Source organism: Budorcas taxicolor, chromosome 2 (genome assembly GCF_023091745.1).
Source record: "Budorcas taxicolor isolate Tak-1 chromosome 2, Takin1.1, whole genome shotgun sequence".
Taxonomy (NCBI): Eukaryota; Metazoa; Chordata; class Mammalia; order Artiodactyla; family Bovidae; genus Budorcas; species Budorcas taxicolor.
The window spans coordinates 89,109,363-89,134,242 of NC_068911.1; the positions used below are offsets into that span (position 1 = coordinate 89,109,363).

At 37.3% G+C, this 24,880-nt stretch overlaps 1 protein-coding gene across 1 annotated transcript; it reads right to left on the reverse strand.

The window, feature by feature from the left end:
• Positions 1-719: 719 nt before the first annotated feature.
• On the reverse strand, positions 720-17,766 carry TNFAIP6 (TNF alpha induced protein 6). Its single transcript, XM_052635873.1, has 6 exons — positions 17,644-17,766; positions 13,155-13,292; positions 11,565-11,726; positions 7,322-7,550; positions 4,928-4,968; positions 720-898 (listed from the first exon to the last, which is right to left on the reverse strand). Exons 1-6 carry the CDS (start codon positions 17,735-17,737, stop codon positions 720-722), a joined length of 843 nt encoding a protein of 280 aa, XP_052491833.1. The 5' UTR covers positions 17,738-17,766.
• Positions 17,767-24,880: the final 7,114 nt, after the last annotated feature.

Genomic DNA, 24,880 nt, shown 5'->3' on the forward strand with positions numbered 1-24,880 from the left:
TCCCTAGAAGATACCTTCGTCTGCTGAGTGAGTATGGCCCACCTGCCATCCAGCCTACCACCCATCCCATTCAGTGTCATAAAGTCCAGCTGATCTACCTCAAAATTTTTTTATTTTAATTAATCTCTGACTTAGTAATTCCACCTCTAGGACCCTATCTTGAATAATTAGAGGGATGTCCAAATACATATATGTTCAAGGATGTTTATTGAAACAATATTTATAAAAACAACCAATAATTCCCACAATAGAGACAGGTTTACAGAAAGTATGGGACAATCATACCATGGACATTTTACAGTTATTCAAAATCATGTTTTTGCAGAATACTCAGTGATAGGGGAAAATGTGTATACCATAAAGTTCAAGGTTAAAAAATTCAAGATGTCAAACTGTATATAGAGTAGGATTCAATAATTTGAAGTATGAATACATATAGATGCATATATACATATACCACAAATTGAAAAATGACTAAAAAAGTATGTATAAATTTAATGCTTGCTATTTTTATGCAAGGAGATTATGGGAGATTTTATTTTCTCATTCAGAGTTTTCTGTATTTTCCAGTTTTCCTCAAATTATCAGGTATTGCTTTCACATTTAGAAAAATAATAAATAAATGTTAATAATAATAATATAAAAGTGAGATCAAAAGTGTTCCAAAAGATAGAAACATAAATACTGAATGTCTCTCTCTCTTTTTTTTTTTTTTGCTTTTATAGATGGCTAAATCTTCCAGCTAAAAAGTTTTTATTTCCAGTAGAAGTAGTACTTGTAGTACTTGCATTCTTTCCTTGACTGGATTTGGATAGAGGATCCACTGCGACGTATTTGATTTGGAAACCTCCTGCAGTCACTGAAGCATCACTTAGGAACTTCAATGTCATGACGTTTCCTGGGGAGGAGGAAGATGCAGAAGAACCAAGATGTTACTCTCCTTCAAGTTGGCTGACACTTCAACGACTCATCATTCTCATATGGAGAACATAAAAATTCTTGAACAAGACTCCTAGAATTCAGAACTATATTTTCAAGTTGTTGAGTCTGTAGTATCATTGCCAGGTGAAGCAAGGACTTCCAGATTTTTCCTGTGGCTCTCTAATCTGTCCTACAGGAAATTTTGTCTATTCTGTTTTAAAAGGTTTTCTTTGTAGAAGGAATATCCATAGAATTACAGGATAATAGCAGGCAGTTCAAACCAGTGAGATATAGATCGGTTATTTACTAAATGATGGCAACAAACCTTACATTTGTTAAGAAAACGAAAAAAGGAAAAAAGCCACAAAGCTAGATCTCTCTTTTAAACAAAGCGCTTAACTACGTGTTACCTGCATTAAAGACCAACATGTACCAAAAATAAAAAAGAAAAACTTCTTTATATGAAATATGTAGGGATATTTTTCTTTTTCATGTGGGAAAAGCCTTCTTAATCCAAATCATAAATCCAGATTTCTTTGCAAAATCCCCATACACACTGAATGCTGATGCTTGCTTTTGTCAAGCACAGCTTTAAGTATCTTTCATCTTATCTTCCACAGTAACATGATGAAGTGCATACTATTAAAATAGTCATTTTATAAATGAAACTGAGGTACAGAGAGCCTGGGTAGCTTGCCCAAGGCCACAGGGTTTTAAATGGCAGAACCAGGTTTGAACCTAGAGTTCATGCTCTGATCTACTGCACTCTTCTCAAACTTGGGAGAGCTGCTTAAATGAAAAAAGAAAATTTTCTTGTAGACTACTCAGTGGTTAAAATAAAAATTGGCACAGTAGGGCCTAGTGCCAATTTGCTGGCATCTATCCACATCTATGGCTTCCACGTGGCACAGTAGTAAAGAATCCGCCTACCAATGCAGGAGACACAAGAGCTGTGGGTTTGATCCCTGGGTCAGGAAGATTCCCTGAAGAAGGAAATGGCAACCCACTCCAGTATTCTTGCCTGGAAGAGTCCATGAACAGAGGAGCCTGGCGGGCTACAGTCTGGGGGGTTGCTAAGAGTCAGACTCAACCGAACAGACACACACACACACACCCCTAAGTGTACATTACTTGTGACCCCAACATTTCACTTTTAGGAATTAACTCTGAAAAAAAAATAGCACTAACAAGTAGAAGTAGAAAATATCTAGGGGACTTCCCTGGTGATTCAGTGCCTAAGACTCTGCACTCCCAATGCAGGGAGCCAGGGTTCAATCCCTTGTCAGGGAACTAGATCCTACATGCCGCAACTAAGACCCAGCACAGACAAATAAATAAACATATATTTTAAAATGTCTAGTGAAATGTTGAATAGCAAAAGACAAAAAAATCAGCAACAACTGCCTTCAGGATGTTAAATATTGGTGTATGACAAATTATGGCACCTATTAAGAGTCATTAAAAAGAATTAGAGTGATCTAAATATACAGGGCTTCCCAACTATACTGTGACTTTGAAGTAGCTCCATGGTCTCCATGTATGTAACGTTTGTTTGTTACAGGAAGACATCGGGAAAGGTGGACACCACATAGTTGTCCAATGCCTTTCTTGGGTAGGGAGAGGTGAGAAGAGTGGGCACTTTCTTTCCCTATATACCTTTTATTAAAGTGGCATAGCTATGGGTAGTTTTTAGTTTATTTTTTGTTTTTGTTTTTTAATGTAAATATCCTGGGGTGAGTAAGCATATATTTAAGAAGAAAACTAGATCAAAATGGAAACAGCACTATCTTGACTGAGAGGATAGTACTTCAAACTTATTTTATATATTCTTTTTCTATTACTCTGTATCAGTGTGTATTCTTCTTGCTGTTTTGCTAAATCTTTGGCATTTTATTCAACTATGTTCTTTCTGTTGATTTGTTTCTTTTTGAATAATAAATTGTGTGGGTTTTTCTTTTTTTAGCTTCTTGCAGTTGTGCCAGAAAAACACTGATTTGGTATTACATTTGGAGTCTGTTTTAGACAAAATAAAAAAAAATGTCAAGTTTCAGGCTTCCTTTGGATTCGCCCTCTGTTTTACTTTTTTAAAAATAGAATTCTCACCCCCCTCCTAACTACCCTCCTACATCTCATAAAGTGTCTTCTTTCAGTTTTCTGTTAACATGAAATATGTTCTCAAGTAAAGAATAAGAGATAAATAAAAAGTTTAAAAGATTACTCTTCCTAAGGAGATTGTGACATAGTAATGAATTAATAAACTTTAAGCTTTAATCATTCCAATATTGAACAATAATTTCCATCTCTTGTAATGATTCATCAATGAAAATTGCATGCACTGCAAAGCTCGGGTGTGGGACTAATTCAGCTTGTAGTATCTCAGTTTAAGGACTGTTTGGAAATTGCAACTCAATGTAGCTTTGCTGTTTTTAGTTGCAGAAGTATTGTGATAATTTTTTTTTTTAATGTTGCAGAGGAAAACGAGCCAGAATGCGAATTACTGGTGCAAGTTATGAAAATAAAGAGAAAAATGAAGACATCAAAGAAAGTAAAAGTTCTTAGCCAGAAAGTAGCAGTTTGAGGCAATAGCAGTGGTATTGCTCATTGCGATAAATGTATGCTGCTCCTGGAACATTTCTAGATGCACATTTCAAGGAACAGTCTCATAAAATAATTAGCAAGAGGAAAAAGATCTGGAAAACATTGCTCACTATAGTTAGTCTTTTAAGATTAACTATGGCAAAAAGTGAAGAGGAACTAAAAAGTCTCTTGATGAAAGTGAAAGAGCAGAGTGAAAAAGTTGACTTAAAGCTCAACATTCAGAAAATGAAGATCATGGCATCTGGTCCCATCACTTCATGGGAAATAGATGGGGAAACAGTGGAAATAATGTCAGACTTTATTTTTTTGGGCTCCAAAATCACTGCAGATGATGATTGCAGCCATGAAATTAAAAGACGCTTATTCCTTGGAAGAAAAGTTATGACCAACCTAGATAGCATATTGAAAAGCAGAGATGTTACTTTGCCAACAAAGGTCTGTCTAGTCAAGGCTATGGTTTTTCCAGTGGTCATGTATGGTTGTGAGAGTTGGACTGTGAAGAAAGCTGAGCGCTGAAGAATTGATGCTTTTGAACTGTTGTGTTAGAGAAGACTCTTGAGAGTCCCTTGGACTGCAAGAAAATCCAACCAGTCCATTCTGAAGGAGATCAGCTCTGGGATTTGGAAGAAATGATGCTAAAGCTGAAACTCCAGTACTTTGGCCACCTCATGCGAAGAGTTGACTCATTGGAAAAGACTTTGATGCTGGGAGGGATTGGCGGCAGGAGGAGAAGGGGACGACAGAGCATGAGATGGCTGGATGGCATCACCGACTCGATGGATGTGAGTCTGAGTGATCTCCGGGAGTTGGTGACGGACAGGGAGGCCTGGCGTGGTGCAATACATGGGGTCGCAGAGTCGGACATTTCTGAGCGACTGAACTGAATTGAACTGATGTGTACTTAGCATAGTAAAAGTTCTCTAATGTCTTCTAACAAAGAAACCTGTTTAACCCAATGTTTCCCGAATTTACCTGACCTTAGAGCCCTTTTATCATGTAATATCTATTAAAAACACCTAACAGATCTGTGATTTTCATAAGACTTCCTTAGGATTGCTGTACTAATGTGAAAATGCAATAAATACAACTTAAAATTTTCTTCAGTGATTAAAGATATTTTTAACAACTTGACAAATTACTTCAATCCTTTATCAATGGAACATTTGGGCCTTTTGTTACCACATTTTATGGGAATTAGAAGATACAGCAGTATTTATGGGTTTGCAGACTCAAGACTGTTTCAGACTGCATTTGCTGCAAGTAACCAGAGACTACACACTTTAGCAAGCCATGTCTGTCTTCAGTTGTCAACTTTAGAAAGTTATATAGTAATAACTGTTGGATCCTTCACTTTCAGTGACACTGAGAAAGCAAATCATAGTTTTGTTCCTCAATTTAGAGCCATTACCTGTACTAATGATGTCTTCTGGAAGGTCATCTCCACAGTATCTGAAAGAGAATTTTTAAAAAGGAGAGGCCGCATGAATGATTATAATATAGCTCTTGCAAGTGACTAGCTGATAATTGATGTACTTTACATTTCCCCTAAGAGGTGCGTGTGTGCTCAGTCCTGCCTCTCTGCAACCCCATGGACTATAACACACCAGGCTCCTCTGTCCATGGAAATTTTCCAGGCAAGAGTACTGGAGTGGGATGCCATTGCCTACTCCAGTTCCTCTAAGCAATGGCTCACTTTTCTATTATTTACAACATTGGCACCCCACTCCAGTACTCTTTCCTGGAAAATCCCATGGACGGAGGATCCTGGTGGGCTGCCGTCCATGGGGTCGCTAAGACTCGGACACGACTGAGCGACTTCGCTTTCCCTTTTCACTTTCATGCATTGGAGAAGGAAATGGCAACCCACTCCAGTGTTCTTGCCTGGAGAATCCCAGGGGTGGGGGAGTCTGGTGGGCTGCCGTCTATGGGGTCAACAGAGTCGGACACGACTGAGGTGACTTAGCAGCAGCAGCAGCATTGTTTATTTATTTTTACTAGGATTTATAAGAGGGCCTGCATGAGTGCTAAGTTGCTTCAGTATGTCTGACTCTGTGTGACCCTATGGACCATAGCCCGCCAGGCTCCTCTGTCCCTGGGATTCTCCAGGCAAGAATACTGAAGTGGGTTGCCATGCATTCCTCCAAGGAATTTTCCCGACCCTGGGATTGAACCTGAGTCTATTACATCTCCTGCACTGGCAGGAGGGTTCTTTACCACTAGAGCCCCCTGGAAAGCCCTTGTAAGAGAGAAGAGAGGCTAAAATATTGCTTGAAATAGACTTCTTGCAGTATTGAGACTCTTAGGAAAGAATTTGTGGCATTTCTACTCTGTGTGTCTACAAAGCTTTATGTGTGGTAGACAATTTGAATCTATTTGGGAAATTTAAAAAATCTGTTTCTGATTAATCTCATGAAGTTTTCTTCACAGTTAAAGAATGGGGAGTATGACTGATTTAAAAAGGAAAAAATTACTTTGGACCTTATAAGATGATGTGATTTTATCTGAATCATGGCTTGAAAGGAATTCCCTGGCACACAATTATATAAAAAGTAAGGGTTTTTGTTAGTTTCTAAAGAAAAAGTAGTTTATTCCAGAGAAGGAGAAAGTCTATCATAAAGGTAAATCACACAATATAATCCAATAAATAACAAATTAGCCTGTAAATTAAAAAGTCATTTTATCTAGAACTGTAATTGATTTCTGAAACTAGATTTAGAATAAAAATGTTATCTTAAGTCCCAAGGTAGGAGAGCCATTCTTTCAAAACAGACTTTGTTCTTAATTCCTCAGATCCTACTTCTAGTCTTCTTCAAACTATTTTTTAAAACTATTTGTATTTCTTTCCATAGTAGTAGTCTCAGCTAAAGAACAAAACAACAACAACAGCAAAAAAGCACGTTCCATCCAAAAACTGCTATTTACTTATACAAGAAATACCTTTGTCTATTTAAGTTACAGATTTCAAAGTCAAGAAAAATATACTGTCTATTATTTTAAATTACCCCCACTACTATTTTCTTTCATTAAATTACTATCATGGATAATAGAGAATTGATAACCAATAGTCCATTGATGATAGATATTTTAAAATACACATTAAGTGGGGACCTGAATATATAGAACACCTAACTGTGCTCTCTTTAATTTATAATATTTTATACAATGTTGCAAAATTTGTATTGTAAAATGTAAACTATATTAAAGATACTGGGTGAGAACACGCACCAAAAATATTGTGTCCCAGCATGTTGAAAAACCAGGAGAGAAATACTGAGGAAAGGAACATTTGTTTTTTCATGGCAAAGAAAGCTATTTTTAAGAAGATATCCATTGTATAATTAGCTGAACTGTATGAGAGAAGGGCCTCTAGTGTACTTGTTTACTTTATATCCATAATGCTTAGTACAATGCTTTGTACACAGAAGAAAGGCAACAATTACTGAATTTAGGTTGACAGAAATCAGAACACTTAAAAACCCCAACAAATTTCCCATCCTACATATCTTCTTTCTCCTGTTAGTCAAATCTTGAGGTCTGCATAAATAGAATATTTAACTGTTACAATTTAACAAATCAAAAAGTAGCTATCACTATATTTATCATAAGTAGAGGTAGCAGCTGACTATGGCTTGTTAGGACTAACAGTGGAAAGAAAAATCTTGGTTAGGAAAGGAAAGGATGTTGCGGGGGAATAGATAAACTGGAAAATCAATATTGTAGGGATAGTTGGGGAGAAATTAAAGAAGCATCATGCAAAATATCAGATGTTCATTAGCTTCCTGTATGGAGAAGCAACACATACCTTCCCACAAAGCCATGGACATCATCGTAACTGTCGTATACTTCAACATAGTCAGCCAAGCAAGCTGGGTCATCTTCAAGGTCAAAGTCCAAAAAACTCAGGTGAATGCGCTGACCATACTTGAGTCTAATGTGCCAGTAGCAGATTTGGTTATCATCATACTCATCTGGGAAGCCTGGAGATTTAAAAATTCTCTTTGGATCTGTAAACACACCACCACACTCCTTTGCTGAAATGAGAAAAGAAAAAATAAGCATTTAAAAAGATGATTCCTACTTTAAAAAGATATTCATTTCTTAGTGTCCATCTATTTAGTACTTTTTATGAAATAAAAATAAAGACATGAATAAATGTATAGCCTCCATAGTATATTGTGTGTAATTTAGCTGAAGAATAACTGTATTTTTTTGTTAATAGTTGCTAAATTCTCGAAAATAAACATAGACCACTTGTGATTTTTTTTTAAGTAAAGTAGCAAAAAGAAATAATTGTGCTCCTGTTTACATTTCTTGCTCTGTTCACATTTTAAGCATAGAGCACACATCTTCAGTGCACACTTAAATGTGTTTTGACAAATCTTGATACATATACCTACCTGTATTACCAACATATACCTACTTCACCAACATATATCTACATCACCAGCCATGACAGGGATTTTGTCCTGTGGTGTCACCACTGTGTCTTCAGGGACTTGAACACTTAGAACAATGCATCCAATAAATTCTGTTTGGAAAATCCTTATAAAGACCACTAGGGAACTTGCAGGTCATTCTAATCCAGTTAAAAGGAAGAATTTATAACCATTCTATACTCCTTTTACTGGTTTAAATTAGCAACTTAATTCTATTTGAGGGTTTGATGGACATATCTATGTTGCTTTTTTCAAGTCATTTACCATTTCACAGATTTCTGTCATGTCCCATAACCTCTTATAAAAGCGAACAATCTCTACCAGAACAGTAACTTTGCAGTATGACCTAGAAGGAAAGCTATAGCAGGGTTCCAGTTCATTTTAATTCCATATCAACTAAATGTCTAGCATCTTAAAAAAAAAGATAGAAACTGAAAATTCAAATATAATCTGACTGGTGGTGTGGAGGTGGTGACTTGGTAGTATTCAAAGATATTTTTATTGTATCAATTAGAGGCTTTTTACAAGAATATTCTTCTTTAAAATAACTATGATAAAAAATTGTGCTAGAATCCTTAACACCGTAGAGGTTAAGGAGCTTGTGTCTCCAGGGCAGAATAGGCTCTTAGAAAGGCTAGGGAGTGACAGGGAAGGTCAGCAACCTAGTCTGAGCTCGGTGACCAGTCTGTACCTCAGTGTCTTCATCGATGAAATAAATGTAGTCATCCTCTTCTATTACCTCCCTCACAGCACTACTCTGAGGATAAATATAGAGGATAGCTTAATGGTATTATGCAAAGTGTAAGCTATTCATATTGTGTTATTAAATATTATAAAATATAGAGTGTTTATGGGCACATAAGGGCTTCCCTGGGGGCTCAGATGGTAAAGAATCTTCCTGTAATGCACGACACCCGGGTTGGATCCCTGGGTTGGTAAGATTCCCCTGGAGAAGGGAATGGCTACCCACTCCAATATTCTTGCCTGGAGAATTCCACGGACAGAGGAGCCTGGTGGCTACACAGTCCATGAGGTCTCAAAGAGTCAGACATGTGATTAACAAGTGCCTACTTTGGGAGTGATTTTCCCTGTCCCATAGCATCCTACATTTACATATACACAATATCTATATATAAATTATATATATATATATATATATATATATATAGCCCCATGTCTTGTGGTTTGCACTGTCTTACTTCCCCATCCAGGGATTGAAACCACACTCTTGGCAGTGAAAGTACAAAGTCCTAACCACTGGGTCACGAGGAAATTCCCAGCCTCCTGTATCTTTGATGTATATATCACTAGATTAGGGAAAAATCCAAATATTGAACTACTTTGGTTGTATATTTAGCTATACCTACCAGCTCTATATTTCATGTTATGTATAACTGTTGCCTCATCTCTGGCTTATTTAGAAAATGACAGATTTATGAAGCAGACTTCTTAAATCTGACTTTATAAATTTGAGCACTGACTGCTAATTGGCTAAGAAGTGTTTATGCAGGAGGGAGTCAGCATCATGCCACATGGTCAGAACTTGAATGAGCAAGGTTACTTCTGAACACTTCTAAATGATCTTGTTCTTCCTTGCTTCAAGCAGCTGTAACTTGGTGATACTGATTAATTTATAATCATTAATTCAGCCTCTATGAGAAATAAATACAACTTACAAAAATTTGTAAGTTAATTTGGCATTCTTATAAAAGAGCAATGAAATGTACAGACTCCTAGAAGACTTGTTCTTACTCAATTCTCAGCTTATTTTTAGATTCAGTGACACGCTGCTTATTTAGGATGTGGTTAACCTGAAGGGGACTGGGGGCCTCCTGAACTAGCAATGGGAGAAACATAGTTCACTGAAAAATGATTGGAATGAAAAAAAAATCATAACAGTATCAGGAAAATGATGATTACTAATTAATCAGTATCTCCAAGATAGAGTAAAAAGAGAAGTGCCTGTATAATATATTTAAGGAAAAGGGGGAGTTCCCTGGTGGCCTAGTGGTTTGGATTCTGGGCTTTCACTGCCTTGGCCTGGGTTCAATCCCTGGTTGGGGAACGGAGATCCTGCAAGCAGTGCAGCACAACCAAAAAAAAAAAAAAGGAAGAGAGGAGGGGAGAGAGAGGAAAAGGAGGAATATAAATTATTAACAACGACTAAATACGGGACTAAATGTACGCGTGCTTGCGCGCTCAGTTGTATCTGACTCTTTGCGACCCCATGGACTGTAGCAAGCCAGCGTCCTCTGTCCGTGGAATTTCCTAGGCAAGAATACTGGAGTGGGTTGCCATTTCCTTCTCCATAAACGTAGTGTAGTATAGGCTTAACGTATGTCAAAGTGGTTTGAAAGAGTCTATATGAATGCGCTGTAAGTATTTATTCATATTTTGTCTCAAGCGGGAGTAGGTGATAGCTCTAGACAAAATTCGTTTCTACCAGAGTACATATTATTTTGAAATATAGGTTAGCTACAAACATGAGAAACTGTTCTCCAATGACTAATATTATTAAACGGTAACATATTCTATAATACTATGCTAGAACTTCACTGTAACTCTCCTACTGTGTTACAGACTTTCTCATAAAGTAGATCCAAATGGGATGCCACCTGAGGATATTTATGATCATAAATGTAGGAAATAGTTTGTGACATGTTGTAACAGTTTGTAATATTATCCTGGGGGAAATAAATTCCCCGTCTGTTTTTGTCTAAGAACATGGAGCAAGAATTACTCTTCATAGTAATTATGATGAGTTAATTTTCTCTTTAAATTTTTCCTGACTACAATCAACCATGGAAAAAGAATATGAATAAAACATATACTATATAACAATAACTAGAATATCCAGTACATATTCATTAAAAAAAACAGAGTGGGAGTTGCTTAGTTTGGAAGTTTAAGAATTTATACACAAAAAGAAATTAGGAAAAACAATTTGTTTATTCTGTCTCCTTTTTCTCATTCTATTAAAAGGATAACTTTGAACAGTTAACATTTTGTAGTATTACACTACTTCATAGTTTTAGCTAATTCACTGTGATAAGTTTATAATCTGCTTTTTTTTTTTTTTTCTTTTGTGCTCAGGAAGTTCCCTGGCACAGAAAACTAAATTTGAGATCTCACTTGCCTGCTAATTATCAGCTGTCTGATCTGGGGAAAGTACTTAAGTTCTTGAACTTTCAGTTTCCTGAAGTCTAAAATGAGTATAACAATAACTTCTTGCAGAGTTGTGAACATTAAGTGACAGTGTGGCTGAAGGGACGTAAGTCAGCATTTGGCACAACATAATCATTCTATGAATGGTAGTTGTTATTAATAATTATCATTACTGGGGTCTTCCCTGGTGATCCAGTACTTAAGAATCTGGCTTGCAGTGCAGGGCCCACAGGTTTGATCCCTGGCTGGTGAACCAAGATCCCACATGCCATGGGGCAGCTGAGCCCACACGCTGCAACTAAGACTTGATGCAGCCAAATGTATGTTTAAAATTTTTTAAAAATTGTCATTATTAAATTGATTTGTCTCTGGAAAAAGAAGACATTTCTTTTTCATAACATGTAACTGTTTTTGCATAGTATAAAATTACTGTTTTCCACAAACCATGTGGGTTGTAGCAATATGCATCCCATCTTTCACTTCTATTGAGACGGATTCCATAATCGATAATACCAGTTTTTCCAAATCCACAGTTGGGCCCTGGCTTCACAATAGGGTATCCAACTCTGCCCTTGGCCATCCACCCAGCAGCACAGACATGAAATCCTGTAAGAGAATGAAAGGGTAATGGCTTAACTTGTATGTTCCCTCAGCTAAGCAAAGGTCATCTCAACCAAGATGGCCCCTCCCAACAGGGACAGGGTCTTAACTGCAGAAATCCAGTTCATATATAAGGGGGAAAACGGTTTTCTTAAAAAATAAAGTTTGAACACATATAAAAGTTCTTATAACATCTCACTTTTACTAGAAAATGACATCTTGGCAAAAAAAATAAAAAAGATGGACTAAGAAACAATAATACCATGGATATGAAAACAATCCAATTTCAGAGCTGGCTTCTTTTCACAAATGACCCTACTAGTGCCATGAGATAACTAAAATTATCACCAATACTGAAAAAAATCTTTTCAAATGATAGTGTCTCTTTCAGGATCAATTAAGATATTGCTAATATTTTTAAAAATTTGAATAAAGATAAAAGTACTCAACATTTCAAACAAAGCCTTAGCCCTGTTTTCCTTGCTCAGCTTTGGAGGCTCTTTTAACATTTGCCAATGCCATCCAAGAACGATTTGACTGCGAGTCCCTGGTGGCTGGGAATGACTCTGCTTTTGCCTGCATTGTTCCAGTTGCTGTGTCACACACAGCCCTGTGGGTATAGACTGAGCAGTCGTCTGGGGAAGACTCTGGGCCATTTGTAAAAACACCTTTATTTTTGTCTTGGGTAATATAAAATATTTGCGTGAGCTTTGCCAGGTATGTTCCTATAAGCAAAGGGATTTCTTTAATGGAGAAGATAATTCTGAATGGAGGTGGCCTTTTGGATTCTCCTGAAAGTCCAGGAGAGACAGTAGCAGCCCCCTCGCTCTCTCCCAACCCCCAGCTTTTATCATAAAGAAGCAAACAGTATTTGTTAATTACTGGGTTTTCACCAGGTGTCCTGACATCATCTTCCCAATATCTTTCATCTGGTGCTTTACAACTCTTTTCCTCATGGCTTTTGATCCTAAAGTACAAATGCATTCTCCCACTTAATGTTAAAAACGAAAAGGAAAAACTTGAAAAAAAATCACTAAATTCACTATTTCTTCTACCAAGTGAATTTCTTTGTAAGATTTAACATAGTAATATCATTTAACAGCTGAGGAAACCCACAGAGATCAAGAAAAGATAAAATGGTATAATATTAAAAATGAATAGCAATGGCTTAGAATTAATGAGTAAATTAAATGATATCAAGATGATATCAAGATGATATCTTCATTTGCTTTTGACTTTAATTTATTTGCTCGGAATGGGAAGTGACCCCAACTCAGTTGCTTATTTTAGAAAGTGTCCACCATCTAGCTCTAGGCAGAGAAAACGGGAGAAGCAGAGGTGGAGAAGTAAGTCTTAATAAGAGGTTGCAGGAAAGGTGGAAAAATTTTTTTTCCAAAGGTGAAAAAGAAGAAATATTATATTCAAAGCAGTTACCAATTTTTCTGGCTGCCTCTAACTGCTTGTAGGTGGCAAGACTGCCACCTTCATATTCACACACCGCCTTCGCTTCTGCATAGGTGAGCTTGTATTTGCCAGACCGTGCTTCTCTGTGGTACACGCCTGCTGCTTGTTCTGTGAATTCACAAAATGTCATAAATGCACTGTTATCCATTCTTGTCGAACAAGGGAAATTTTGTGGCCTCATCTGGAAGATTACATCAGCTATTGTCCCTGCCAAAGGGTTCCCTGGGTCGGCTGCCTTGAGTGGCTGAGTTTTCATTGTTAGAAAGCTTTGGGAAACATTTTGAATGAGGGGAATTTTGGGGGGACACAGAGAGAAACTTAAGACTAAGTTATGTTTTTGAACTGAGAGCCTGAAATAAAGTTTTAATACAGCATTGTATTTCTGCACTATCCAAAGGTGATAAAGTTTTAACTTGTTTTTTTGGCTTGGTTTTAAAAACTTGGAAAGGTAAACACTAGGAAAAGAAAAGGAATGAAAATTGAAAAGAAAAGCCAATGAAAATTGGCTCATAATGAAGGAGAAAAATAAGCCAAAATATCCATTTGAGGGAAATGAGTAATGCAATGTAGTTGAGAATTTAGTAAACAAATTGAAAACTGAGGAACAGTTTGAAAGAATCCAAAGGCACCAAATAGTGCATTAAAGAAAAGAAAAATAGATATAACTACAGCTGCGAAAAAGTGGGACACACCTAACTACCAGTTCCTAGGCTCTTTACCCGGTTTGTCTTTTTTTAGTTCACATTTGTTCCCAGCACAGTTTAGATGGTATTAAGTCATACGTGAGCTGTGTCCTAGTAGATCAGTTTAAATGGATTGTTTTGAGTTTGGAGTGCATTTTGCCATAGAAACAATGTGAAAAGATTCCCAGGACAATAATCATAACATAGCTCTAATAGTTCTGTGTAGACTATCAAGATTATTGTTAAGTCTTTGTACCCCGACCTGTGTAATCAGCCACCATTAAGACCATTTCCAACAAGAATTTATATTTCCAGCCTTGCAGCAAGATATGAATCCAGCAGTATTAGAAATACTGTTCTTTACTCTCCACGCAAAGCTGAAGTTGACAATGTCAATTCAATAGGAGATGCTGCTTGGCATTTTCCCTGCTTTTCTAGACTCAAGAGATCCTGCTCATATACCTTATATGGTAAAAGCCTATCATGCATACACAGTGGGTTAGTCAGTCTGATACTTAGAGGTCAGAAAACACAAGGAACATCAAAGTCATTCGTTCTTTTGAGAGTTACCTACTTTCCAAGTGTCCTTCATAGGTAAAGCCTCATTAACTCAACTTTTACCAGTTTCCAATGTAGCTGTTTTGAGAGTTTACCATGAGGTACTTTGCTAGGTTCTGGGGAATCAAGCCCTGTTTTTAAGCAACTTGGGCACTAATGCGCAAGGCAAGTACATCTATTTTGAAGTACAGGGATACTGAGGCTTTTAGTAGAGAAGAGGGACACGTAGTACTTAATGATATATGTGATGGAGATGATTGTTACTTTTAAAAAGTGTTTGAATTGTATTTGTATTCCAAAAGGTGTTTATTTGAAAAAAATTTGATTTTGTCTGCCCAGATTTCTCAAACTAAAATTTCCTTTATATTTTACTCCCCAAATAAAAATCTGATGTATTAGAAACAAGACAGCAAGCTAAGTCCCACGTCACCAAATGAAGACTTAAGTATAGTTTCAGCTTACCCAGAAATGGAATCTTAAACCAGTCAGTCAGAAGACTCCTGATCATCACTAGTTAGATCATCTGTCTGATAGACCGCTACTATCTCCTAAAGGAATGTAACTTAGCCATCAAAAGCCTACTGTTTTGCTAGTAAAACTTCCTTATGCCTGCACCTTTCTGCCTATGAAAGTTTTTCATTTTGTACCACTCTTTGGAGCTCCTTCTGTTAAATTGGATGCTGCCGAATTCAAATGGATTGTTGCTCAGATAAACTCAAAATTTTAAGTATGTCTCAGTTTTTCTTTTAACAGAGGTTTGGAGGGGGAAAAAAGAAACAGAAAGATTAAAAAATAATTTTTAGTTTTATTCCCAGTAGTTTTTCTTAAAACTTTGGTACCTCTTGAAACTTGTCTAGTAATAAGATAGTAACTTAAATAGCAGCAATGTCTATACTATAATTTTTAATTGATTAAATGATATTAATATACCACATTGCTCCTGAAAGAGATCCAAACTTCCCATTATCTTGCCTTATGAACAAGTTGAGAACTCTTGGCATATGTACTTGAATATTTTAAGCACAGATTTATTTTAAAGTATTTCTTAATTCAGAATTTATAGTACTAAAATGGTCCTTTGATTAATGAGTCTTAATCTAAAGAGTTTCACTTTTCAGAAGAAGTAATAATTTATTAATTTTTCTAGCTGTCATTCATTAAAATTGAAAATCTGCTTAACCAATAATTTCCTTTTCCTTCTATTAATAGTAAGTGGTAACAGTAGCAGGTTGGCTCTGATTTCTGCTTCTGGTTCTGTGATAGACCAGTTGTGTGACCTTGTATAAATTACTGCCTGAATCTCAGTTTCTTCATCTATCAAATGGGAATAATGACAGTTATTTTTTGGAATATACAAACTATGAAACCTATAAGCATTGCTTCTGGATTCTAATAGGAGCTCATGATAATGTTACTTTTCCCTTCTCCTTTTTCAGATTTGAAACAATGGTTAAAAGGAATTGCTTATTTGTACATTTTTTGATTTTCCATTTAAACTAGTTGAAGTCACTTGTCCTTATGTGTCTTAAAATTTACTATCTAAGAAATTAAGAGTATACAAGAGTTAAAAATAAACCTTACGGTCCCTTACTTCAGACTTCTCATTTTACCAGCATGGAACTGAGACCAAGAATTTTAAGTGCCTTGTTCTTGATAGTTGCTAGCAGATTCCTGCCTTATAATTCAACTCTCTTCTCCCTCTAAACAGTTTTCTAATACTACATTGATCTAACCAACTGTAAACAGTTTATGCCAGGCTGACTGGTCAATAATTTGTCCCACTTTGAAGCAATATGCAATCACTCCAGGCCCCAGATGTGCAGCATACTATTAACAAATATTTGGGTTTGCTTCCCTCTACCTCCGGGACAGTACTTCTATTGTCCAGGTTTCTATTTTGGTGATATACAACATCACTTTAAAAAAAAACAACCCAAAACTACATTTTGCTTCATCATTAGAGAATTTGACAGAATTTCAGTTTATCCATTTGGGTTCAACTCTTACTAGCTTTATGATCCTCTTTTTCATTTCTGACAAATAGGTGTATGTTTCCCAAGTTCAATGGTGTGTAATGAAAATAAACAGAAAGACTTGCTCATTCCTCTAGTAAATTCCAGACCCCATCTTGGCCAAATGGATTGCACTGTTCAGCATGAAAGTAGTTCACTGGCTCAAGCAGAAAAAAGAGGCGGTAAGGCTGTGCATTGCAAATCGAGCTTTTTAATGAAATCCGCATGGCTGTAGTTATACCAGAAAGAAATAAGCTGAAAGGGAAGATATACTACAACTCTGTGCTGCTTAGCAAGCCTAAAATCAAGATCTAGGTTAATTTTACTTTCTCTTTATTTCTTTGTTTTATATAAGGATCTGTCAATTTTCTTCTTGAGCAATTCAAAAAATTTTCACCATCAGATACAACAGTGAACATAAAGCAATAATAATCTGTATCATGAGAATTAAAACATTGTTTAGAGTACTTTATCGAGCATTTGGGGTTTTAACTATTTAGTTTTTTTTTTGGTCTATTGTTTATATTCTCAGTTAGGCCTGTGTCATTTCCTTACATTTAACAAAACAAAACAACAAAAGAAACTTTCCTTGTCTAACAGAAGAGGTAGTAAAGTATTTAAATGGCTAGCTCAGATAAAATAAATCAAGTGATAAGAACACATTCAGAAATACAAGCTTTTTTCATTTTTTCTATATTACAAGATGGCTTTGTAAAACTAGTTGAAAGAAAAACGTGAGTTATACTATAGGTCAGAGTACACAGAGCAGTGATTGTAAAATTATTTTATATTCTAATTTACCTGTTATAATTCTCTTATGGTTACCTGTTATGAAATATGACTGCAAATGCATTGAAATACGAACAAAATAATGTATTAGTAACTTTATTTTGTTAAAGACACTTTCCCCATTATACTACCACACCTGCTTTGAAAATTTTAAAGGACATATTCATATGGACTATAAATATTAACTTCTATTTTCTACTCAACAGTTCTCTTTATAAAAAGCTATTCTAACATTTTAGAAGGCAGGAACACTTAAAAAAAATGATATATACACTCCATCAGCTGTTTTTCCCAAACAATTTTCTTAGAAAACATCAGCCTTAAACAGAAGAGAAAAATTTACAGCTTTGATTCACTTCTGTATGAATTCAAAGAAGTGACTTCCCCAGCAAGAAGCTCATGAGTGAAGTTTCTTACCAAGCCATATGGAGTTATGAAAAATTCCATTCTTGAATCCCCATCCGTGAGCCTCTTCCCATAGCAAGACAAATAAGTAAATTAAGATGATCATATCTCAGTCGTAGAGAAAGAATGTCCTGTCAGGGGCTGCTCGGGATAAATTCTCAGAGCAGAGGCTGAAATGTGTCTGAAACATCTGGTTTCCACATCTTTTAAATGTGTTTTTTTTTTTTTCTTTTCAGCTGTGAGGTCAGCACGCGCTCTCCAATGGCATTTTCTGCTGTAGAGTTACACAATTAACTCACTGTCTGAGGCAAATCCTCTGACTCATTTGCATTGGCAACTCAAACTAAGGATATAGAACGATCATCTACATTTTAAAATTCGCTTACTTGGAAAGGGGATAATTTATTCCATCTGTCACGGACACTCCTCTGTTAGGAAGTTCTTTGTAACTTGGTGCAGATTCAGCAGTGGTTTCCAAAAACAAAAGAAAGACACTTCAGTAAGAATTTTAAGAGAAACCCATTTGCAATAATGAGTATCTCATTTGCAATAAGTCAAATGTGGTATGGGGTTTGGGGTTAAACATTAATCTTGAACTTGACCCTGGTAGTATTATTAATACTTCAGTTTCCCCTAAACATTGTCAAGCTTGAATAGAAGGTTTGAAACAAAAAGTGTGCATAGCTGGCCAATTCTGAACTGTCTCCAGTGTTGTAGGATTTTTTTACTTTCTTTTCTGTCTGCTTCTGTCTTAGGGTGGGGTTTGTCGCAGTCCTTAGATTACTGTGGTCCAAGGTAGGTAAATACATCATTTTTCAGAAAAGTAGTTCAGTTTCAGATGCTTAGGACATTCCAGCAGTTTGGGGCTATCTTATTAGTACACAACATTTTCCAGGTCACAAATCCTTGTTATTTTGGGAGGAAGGAGGGTTAGTAGGTTGTCATAAAGTCAATTAAAATACGGTGCTAGCTTCCCTACTCTAACTGTGAAGATTATCAGAATAATAGGTACAGTTATCATAGTGAAGTCACCATGCCTTAAAATACCCAAACTTTCCTCTCCTCTTGTTCAGGGTCTTTGGGTAACCTGTTCGGTAACCCCAATGCTCTGATGCTCCCTGGCTTTTCCTGTTGATTGACAGCCATTCGGGGAGGGGCAGCTTTGACATCTCTTTCTCATTGGTCATTCTTTGCTACTTATCCTCTCTACTCCTGCTACGAAACTGCTTCCATTTGTTCCTATTATATTCATTTCTCTCATGCTTTTTTAGTTCCTCCTTTGATATTCAATCTTTTGAAATGGTCAGCTTTCTGGACTTGCTCTGATCTAAAGTTAACTTGAATCTCTTAGGCATCTTTGCATAGTACATCAAAGGCTTGCCCTGATCTCATCTCCCCTGGAAAGAGCAGTTGTAGGAGGTAGGCTGAGGTTACAGAATTTACTAGACACTCACGGAGGCTGGATAAAGCTGTCAGGATTCAAAAATCTCTATTTTGGACCCAGAGCAAATGAGAGATGAGATGATTATACACCAGCTCACCCACAGAATTTCGAGGGTTTGAGTTTGGTGCCAAGAAGAATCTAGTCTAGACCAGGTAGGTGTGACTATGAAGATAGGTATGGTCAGCGGGAATAGGATGAAGAGATAGTTGGAAGGAACAAACCATGATATTTCTCTGGAAAATGGAATTATATGACTATTTTAAGCCATAGTTTAGGAAGTAAATATAACTTTACTTGGGCAAGGCAACAGCTGAACTGTCACAGCTTCTCCCATTCTTTGCCTGGTCACATTCTCTGCCCATGTGTTTTCTGCATCTCTCAAAGGTACTCAGTCCCTTCTTGTCCTTATTCATAAAAAATTATTACTAGAAAAGGGTTGAAAATTAACCTTTAACTAGGCCAAATAATGAACAAGAGATACCCTTCTTTATTCATCTTATTTATTTATTCATTTTAACAAATCTCCAAGTATGACAAGGTGTACATGTTCACCTTATTTTAGCATAAACTTTTAATGATTACTTTAATGGATTAACCCAATCAAGGGGGGAGGGTTTCTTTCTCCTCCTCCCATTTCCTATGGGCACTTCCCCCCATCTCTGCACAGTGTTTGGAAACCCTACATTAAGCAAAGAGGAAACACTGCCTAATCTTGTGAGTTCTGGTTTTGAGGGGGTGTTCAGTTCTATTGTGGAAGAAAAAAGGAGAATGAGGGTTTTGTGTGGAAAAGATGCTATGGGTATGGGTGGGAATTCAGGGAGGAACCAGAGGGAGAAGGATAGAGGAGAGAAAGAGTTTTGTTTGTGAACTTAGCTTGAAAGTTGCCCAAGAAAACAAACCTTCCCTGCCCACCCCCCTTCCCCCCAGTACACACTGCTGCTGCTAAGTCGCGTCAGTCGTGTCCAACCCTGTGCAACCCCAGAGACGGCAGCCCACCAGGCTCCCTGGTCCCTGGGATTCTCCAGGCAAAAACACTGGAGTTGGTTGCCATTTCCTACCCATGATGTATTTGAGGAGTTGAGAGAAGATACATTGATGAAAGTTCCTTTCAAAGGCTAGAAGACTTTGCTAGTCCAGTGTTCAGCCTTTAGAGATAAATGTCACCTTACTTCCCTACACCTTCCATCTCTTGATTGCACTTGCCAGTCACTGACTACAAGCCAGGCAGGACCTTTTTTTTTTCTGGCGGAGGCAGGTCGCCTTTCAACCGCTTTCCCAGTGTTTCAGTGCTCATGAGCCCAATCCCTTCTAGACACCTAAAGACAAGGTGGGGAGATTGTCATACTTGATTTGGGCTAACAGTGCATTGAACAAGCTTTAAGATTGCCTGAAGTGGCACAGTGGTATGGTGATGTCACTATTCCACAAACTTTAAAAAGAGAGACTCTAAAGAGAGACAGAATGTCAAATGTCAGAGGAAGAGAGGAGACATTTAAAACCTTTTCAATATGTTCAACCTCAGCTAACAGGGAAAAGCTATGGAGAAGTGTCAGGTGGATGCGGATCAAGCAGTAGAGAGAAGAAGAGAGGAAAAAGAAACACGTTCTAAGAAATCACATGAATAATTATAATAATCTAAACAATACAAAATAGCTAGACATTGTGGGGAAACAATTGTTTGGCATATAGTATTAAAACTAAAGCATAAATTATATAATTTGTTGTTTATGTCATGTATTTTGTAATCTTGGGAAGTGAAGGAAAGAGCAAGAGAAGATAAGAGAAGAAAAAGGTGGAGCTCAGTGAATTACAAAATACGTCAGTAGAGGACAAAATTAAGAACATTGGCAGTAAGGCCATGAAATTACAGTACAGGAGTTCTCCACCCATCCCAAGAGCTTCATACAGACCATGGTGTGAATAAGGGCAATAAAAGAAATAAAACTCACTTCCCTAGTGCACAATTTAAAACAATTGGAGAGAAATTCTAATGCATGGCATAGAGCAAGGTTTAAGAAACATGTGGGTTCTTAAACTCATTTATTCAATAAATAAATATTGAATAAATTTAAATTTCCACTCATTTATTCAATAAATACTTAATCTTCAAGTGGAGATACTCAGTCTTCCAGTGCTGCAAACTTTTAAAGCACCATTGAACTGAATGGAGTCTATGTAGAACGATGGGAAATATATGGAAAAGTGAAACATTTAATTATTTTATATCAAAAAGCTTTTTAGAAACTGAATATGACATTGAACAGAACAATGTGCTTTCAAGTTTATGGGAAAACAGATGTCAGAAAGAGATCTGAAACTGACATTGGACTTCCCATAGGCATATAGTGTGACAGTAATTAGTAAAACCTGCCAAGTATTTCTTGTTCTTCACCTTCCAGCAGCACTTTGGTAGCATTGTACCCTATGGTTTGGTGAGATCATGTGACTATTTCTGGCTGGTGAGATATGAGCAGAGATTTGGTGTGTTATCTCCGAGATGAGCATTTGATTGCTGATTCTCTAGAGCTCTCTTTCCCTCCGGCATGGAGGGAAATGTTTAAGATAGTGGCTGGTCTATCACTTGGATCCCTGACTGAATCTGATGTTACGTGTGTGTGTGTGTGTGTGTTTAATTGCTAAGTCACATGTTGTGTCCAACTCTTTGTGACCTCATGGACTGTAGCCCATCAGGCTCCTCTGTCCATGGGATTTCTTGGATGAGAATACTGGAGTGGGTTGTCACTTCCTTCTCCAGGGGAATCTTCCTGACTCAGGATTGAACCCACGTCTCCTGCATTGGCAGGCGAGTTCTTTACCACTGACCCACCAGGGAAGTTCCTGATGTTAAGTAGCGTGAATGAAATATAAACCTTTATTGTTTTATGTCATTGAGATTTGGGGGTTGTTCATTACTGTTAGCATAACTTAATCTGTCCTAGTTTATAGGAAGCAGTGAGTATATGTGTTGTGCTGTGCTGTGCTAAGTAACTTCAGTCGTGTCTGACTCTGTGTGACCCCATGAACTGTGGCCCGCCAGGCTCCTCTGTCCACGGGATGCTCCAGGCAAGAATACTGGAGTCGGTCGCGTATCTGTATATGGGTATTCATAGCAAAGAATTACTTCAGAAGTTTGGAGATCTAGGGACATTCAGATACAAAAGTTAAAGCCAGAAGAAGAAAGAGGAAGAGGAGAACAAAAGAGAAGGAGGCAATGATTAATATACTTAATACCCTTCCTCTCCCCACCCTGCCTCCTTATAATACACAACACCCCAATTTGCGTATGATCTGTCTTCCAATTTTTTTTAAATTGGAGTATAATTGCTTTACAATGTTGTATTAGCTTTTGCTGTACAAAGAAGTGAATCAGCTATATGTATACATACATCCCCTCCCTGTGGGACCTCACTTCCACCCCCCACCTCCCACCCCCATCCCACTCCTCTGGGTCTTCACAGAGCACTAAGCTGAGCTTCCTGTGTTTTACAGCAGGGTCTCACTAGCCATCTGTCTCACACATGGTAGTGTATATATGTCAATCCTAATCTCCCAGTTCTTCCCAATCTCCCCTTGCCCTCATGCCCACACGCCCATTCTCTATATCTCTGTCTCTATTCCTGCCCTGAAAATAGGTTCATCTGTACATTTTTCTAGATTCCATATATATGCATTAATATATGACATTTGTTTTTCTCTTTCTTACTCCCCATATGCATTCATTACCATCATACAGTTCCCTGTACCTCTGGTAAATCTTAAAAACTCTTGCTTCCTCCTCTCTACCTCTTATCTTCCCTTACTCTAGATAGAGAATAACAGAACTCACTTTTGGGGACTTAAAGATCAACTGGTTCAAATTCTACCTGTGTTGTAAATCCCTGCTACGCTGCCCTTACTTATACTGACCTGAAACTCTTTTAGTTAAATTTTGACTCATTTGTGTTATTGAAGTCCATAAAGTAAGTGTTATCTATATCTGCTTTTAGGAAAAATTACCATGATGTGTGAAGCTGGAACAAACAACACATATTTGAAAATAAATTTAAAACATTCTCACTTGGAATTTGCTTTTTAAATACTATTTAAAATGTAGGTGCAGAAATATTAAGTTCAGAGTGATCCTATCTTGATAAAGGAGGGATATATATAAATATATATGAAATATGAAGTCCAGAAGGGTATACATACAGATGCCAAATATCTCAGCATGGTTCGGTTATAAGCATTTTATATTTTCTTCTTTTTGTTTTTAGTTTTGTATTTTGTAAATTTTTGTTCAATAAATTTGTATCATTTGTATAATGAGTGAAAAAGTTACAATTCATATACATAGATTTTAAGACATTAACTTAATTAACATGACAATGAAATTGATAGAGAATACTAAAAAGAATCATGAATAGAACAGAATATTAAATTTTTAGAAGTTCTTAAGAAAATTAAGTATTTTGCATCTAACAAGATAAATGGGTGGTTTCGAATTAAGCATCTTTCCAAGGAAAATGAGATTAGTCATAATGGGATCAAAACTGAAGCCAAACCATTGTTCATAAATTCGTACTGAGGTCTTGTAGTATACTTGCTTGCTTTCAGATAACTTGCTATATATAAACAATCTTGACCTTTCAGTTCAGTTCAGTTCAGTTGCTCAGTCATGTCTGACTCTTTGCAACCCCATGAATCGCAGCACGCCAGGCCTCCCTGTCCATCACCATCTCCCGGAGTTCACTCAGACTTATGTCCATCGAGTCAGTGATGCCATCCAGCCAACTCATCCTCTGTCGTCCCCTTCTCCTCCTGCCTCCAATCCCTCCCAGCATCAGAGTCTTTTCCAATGAGTCAACTCTTCCCATGAGGTGGCCAAAGTACTAGAGTTTCAGCTTTAGCATCATTCCTTCCAAACAACACCCAGGGCTGATCTCCTTCAGAATGGACTGGTTGGATCTCCTTGCAGTCCAAGGGACTCTCAAGAGTCTTCTCCAATACCACAGTTCAAAAGCATCAGTTCTTCGGTGCTCAGCCTTCTTCACAGTCCAACTCTCACATCCATACATGACCACAGGAAAAACCATAGCCTTCACTAGACGGATCTTTGTTGGCAAAGTAATGTCTCTGCTTTTCAACGTGCTATCTAGGTTGGTCATAACGTTTCTTCCCAGGAGTAAGCGTCTTTTAATTTCATGGCTGCAATCACCATCGGCAGTGATTTTGGAGCCCCCCAAAATAAAGTCTGACACTGTTTCCACTGTTTCCCCATCTATTTCCCATGAAATCTTGACCTTTAGCCTACATATAAATATTTAATTTTTCACAAATGTTTCTGCTAAGTCGCTTCAGTCGTGTCCAACTCTGTGCGACCCCATGGACAGCAGCCCACCAGGTTCCCTCGTCCCTGGGATTCTCCAGGCAAGAACAGTGGAGTGGGTTGCCATTTCCTTCTCCAAAGCATGAAAGTGAAAAGGGAAAGTGAAGTTGCTCAATTGTGTCTGACTCTTTGCGACCCCATGGACTGCAGCCTACCAGGCTCCTCCACCTATGGGATTTTCCAGGCAAGAGTACTGGAGTGGGTTGCCATTTGCCTTCTCCGACAAATGTTTACAGAGGGCATAGTTTATGTTAAGTATGCTGTATACTAGGTTTGGATATGAAGATTTAAAAGGTGACCTCAAAGAGTTCAAAATTTCCTTTTAAAATGTTATCAAGTAGGCTTGATTCTTCACCTGGGAGTCTGGGGAAGGGGTATAGTTAAAAGTAAAACTATGCCCATTGTCTTTGCACATCCTCTGACTCAGTGAAGGGAAAACC

Bases quoted from the DNA above. Each gene is read 5' to 3' on its own strand.
- TNFAIP6 (XM_052635873.1), bottom strand. From the start codon at position 17,737: ATGATCATCTTAATTTACTTATTTGTCTTGCTATGGGAAGAGGCTCAC. The intron at 7,551-11,564 runs GTTTGTGGAAAA...TTCTCATTTCAG, and splicing joins ATATTGCTACAACCCACATG to CAAAGGAGTGTGGTGGTGTG. The intron at 4,969-7,321 runs GTATGTGTTGCT...ATTCTCTTTCAG, and splicing joins GTCCATGGCTTTGTGGGAAG to ATACTGTGGAGATGACCTTC.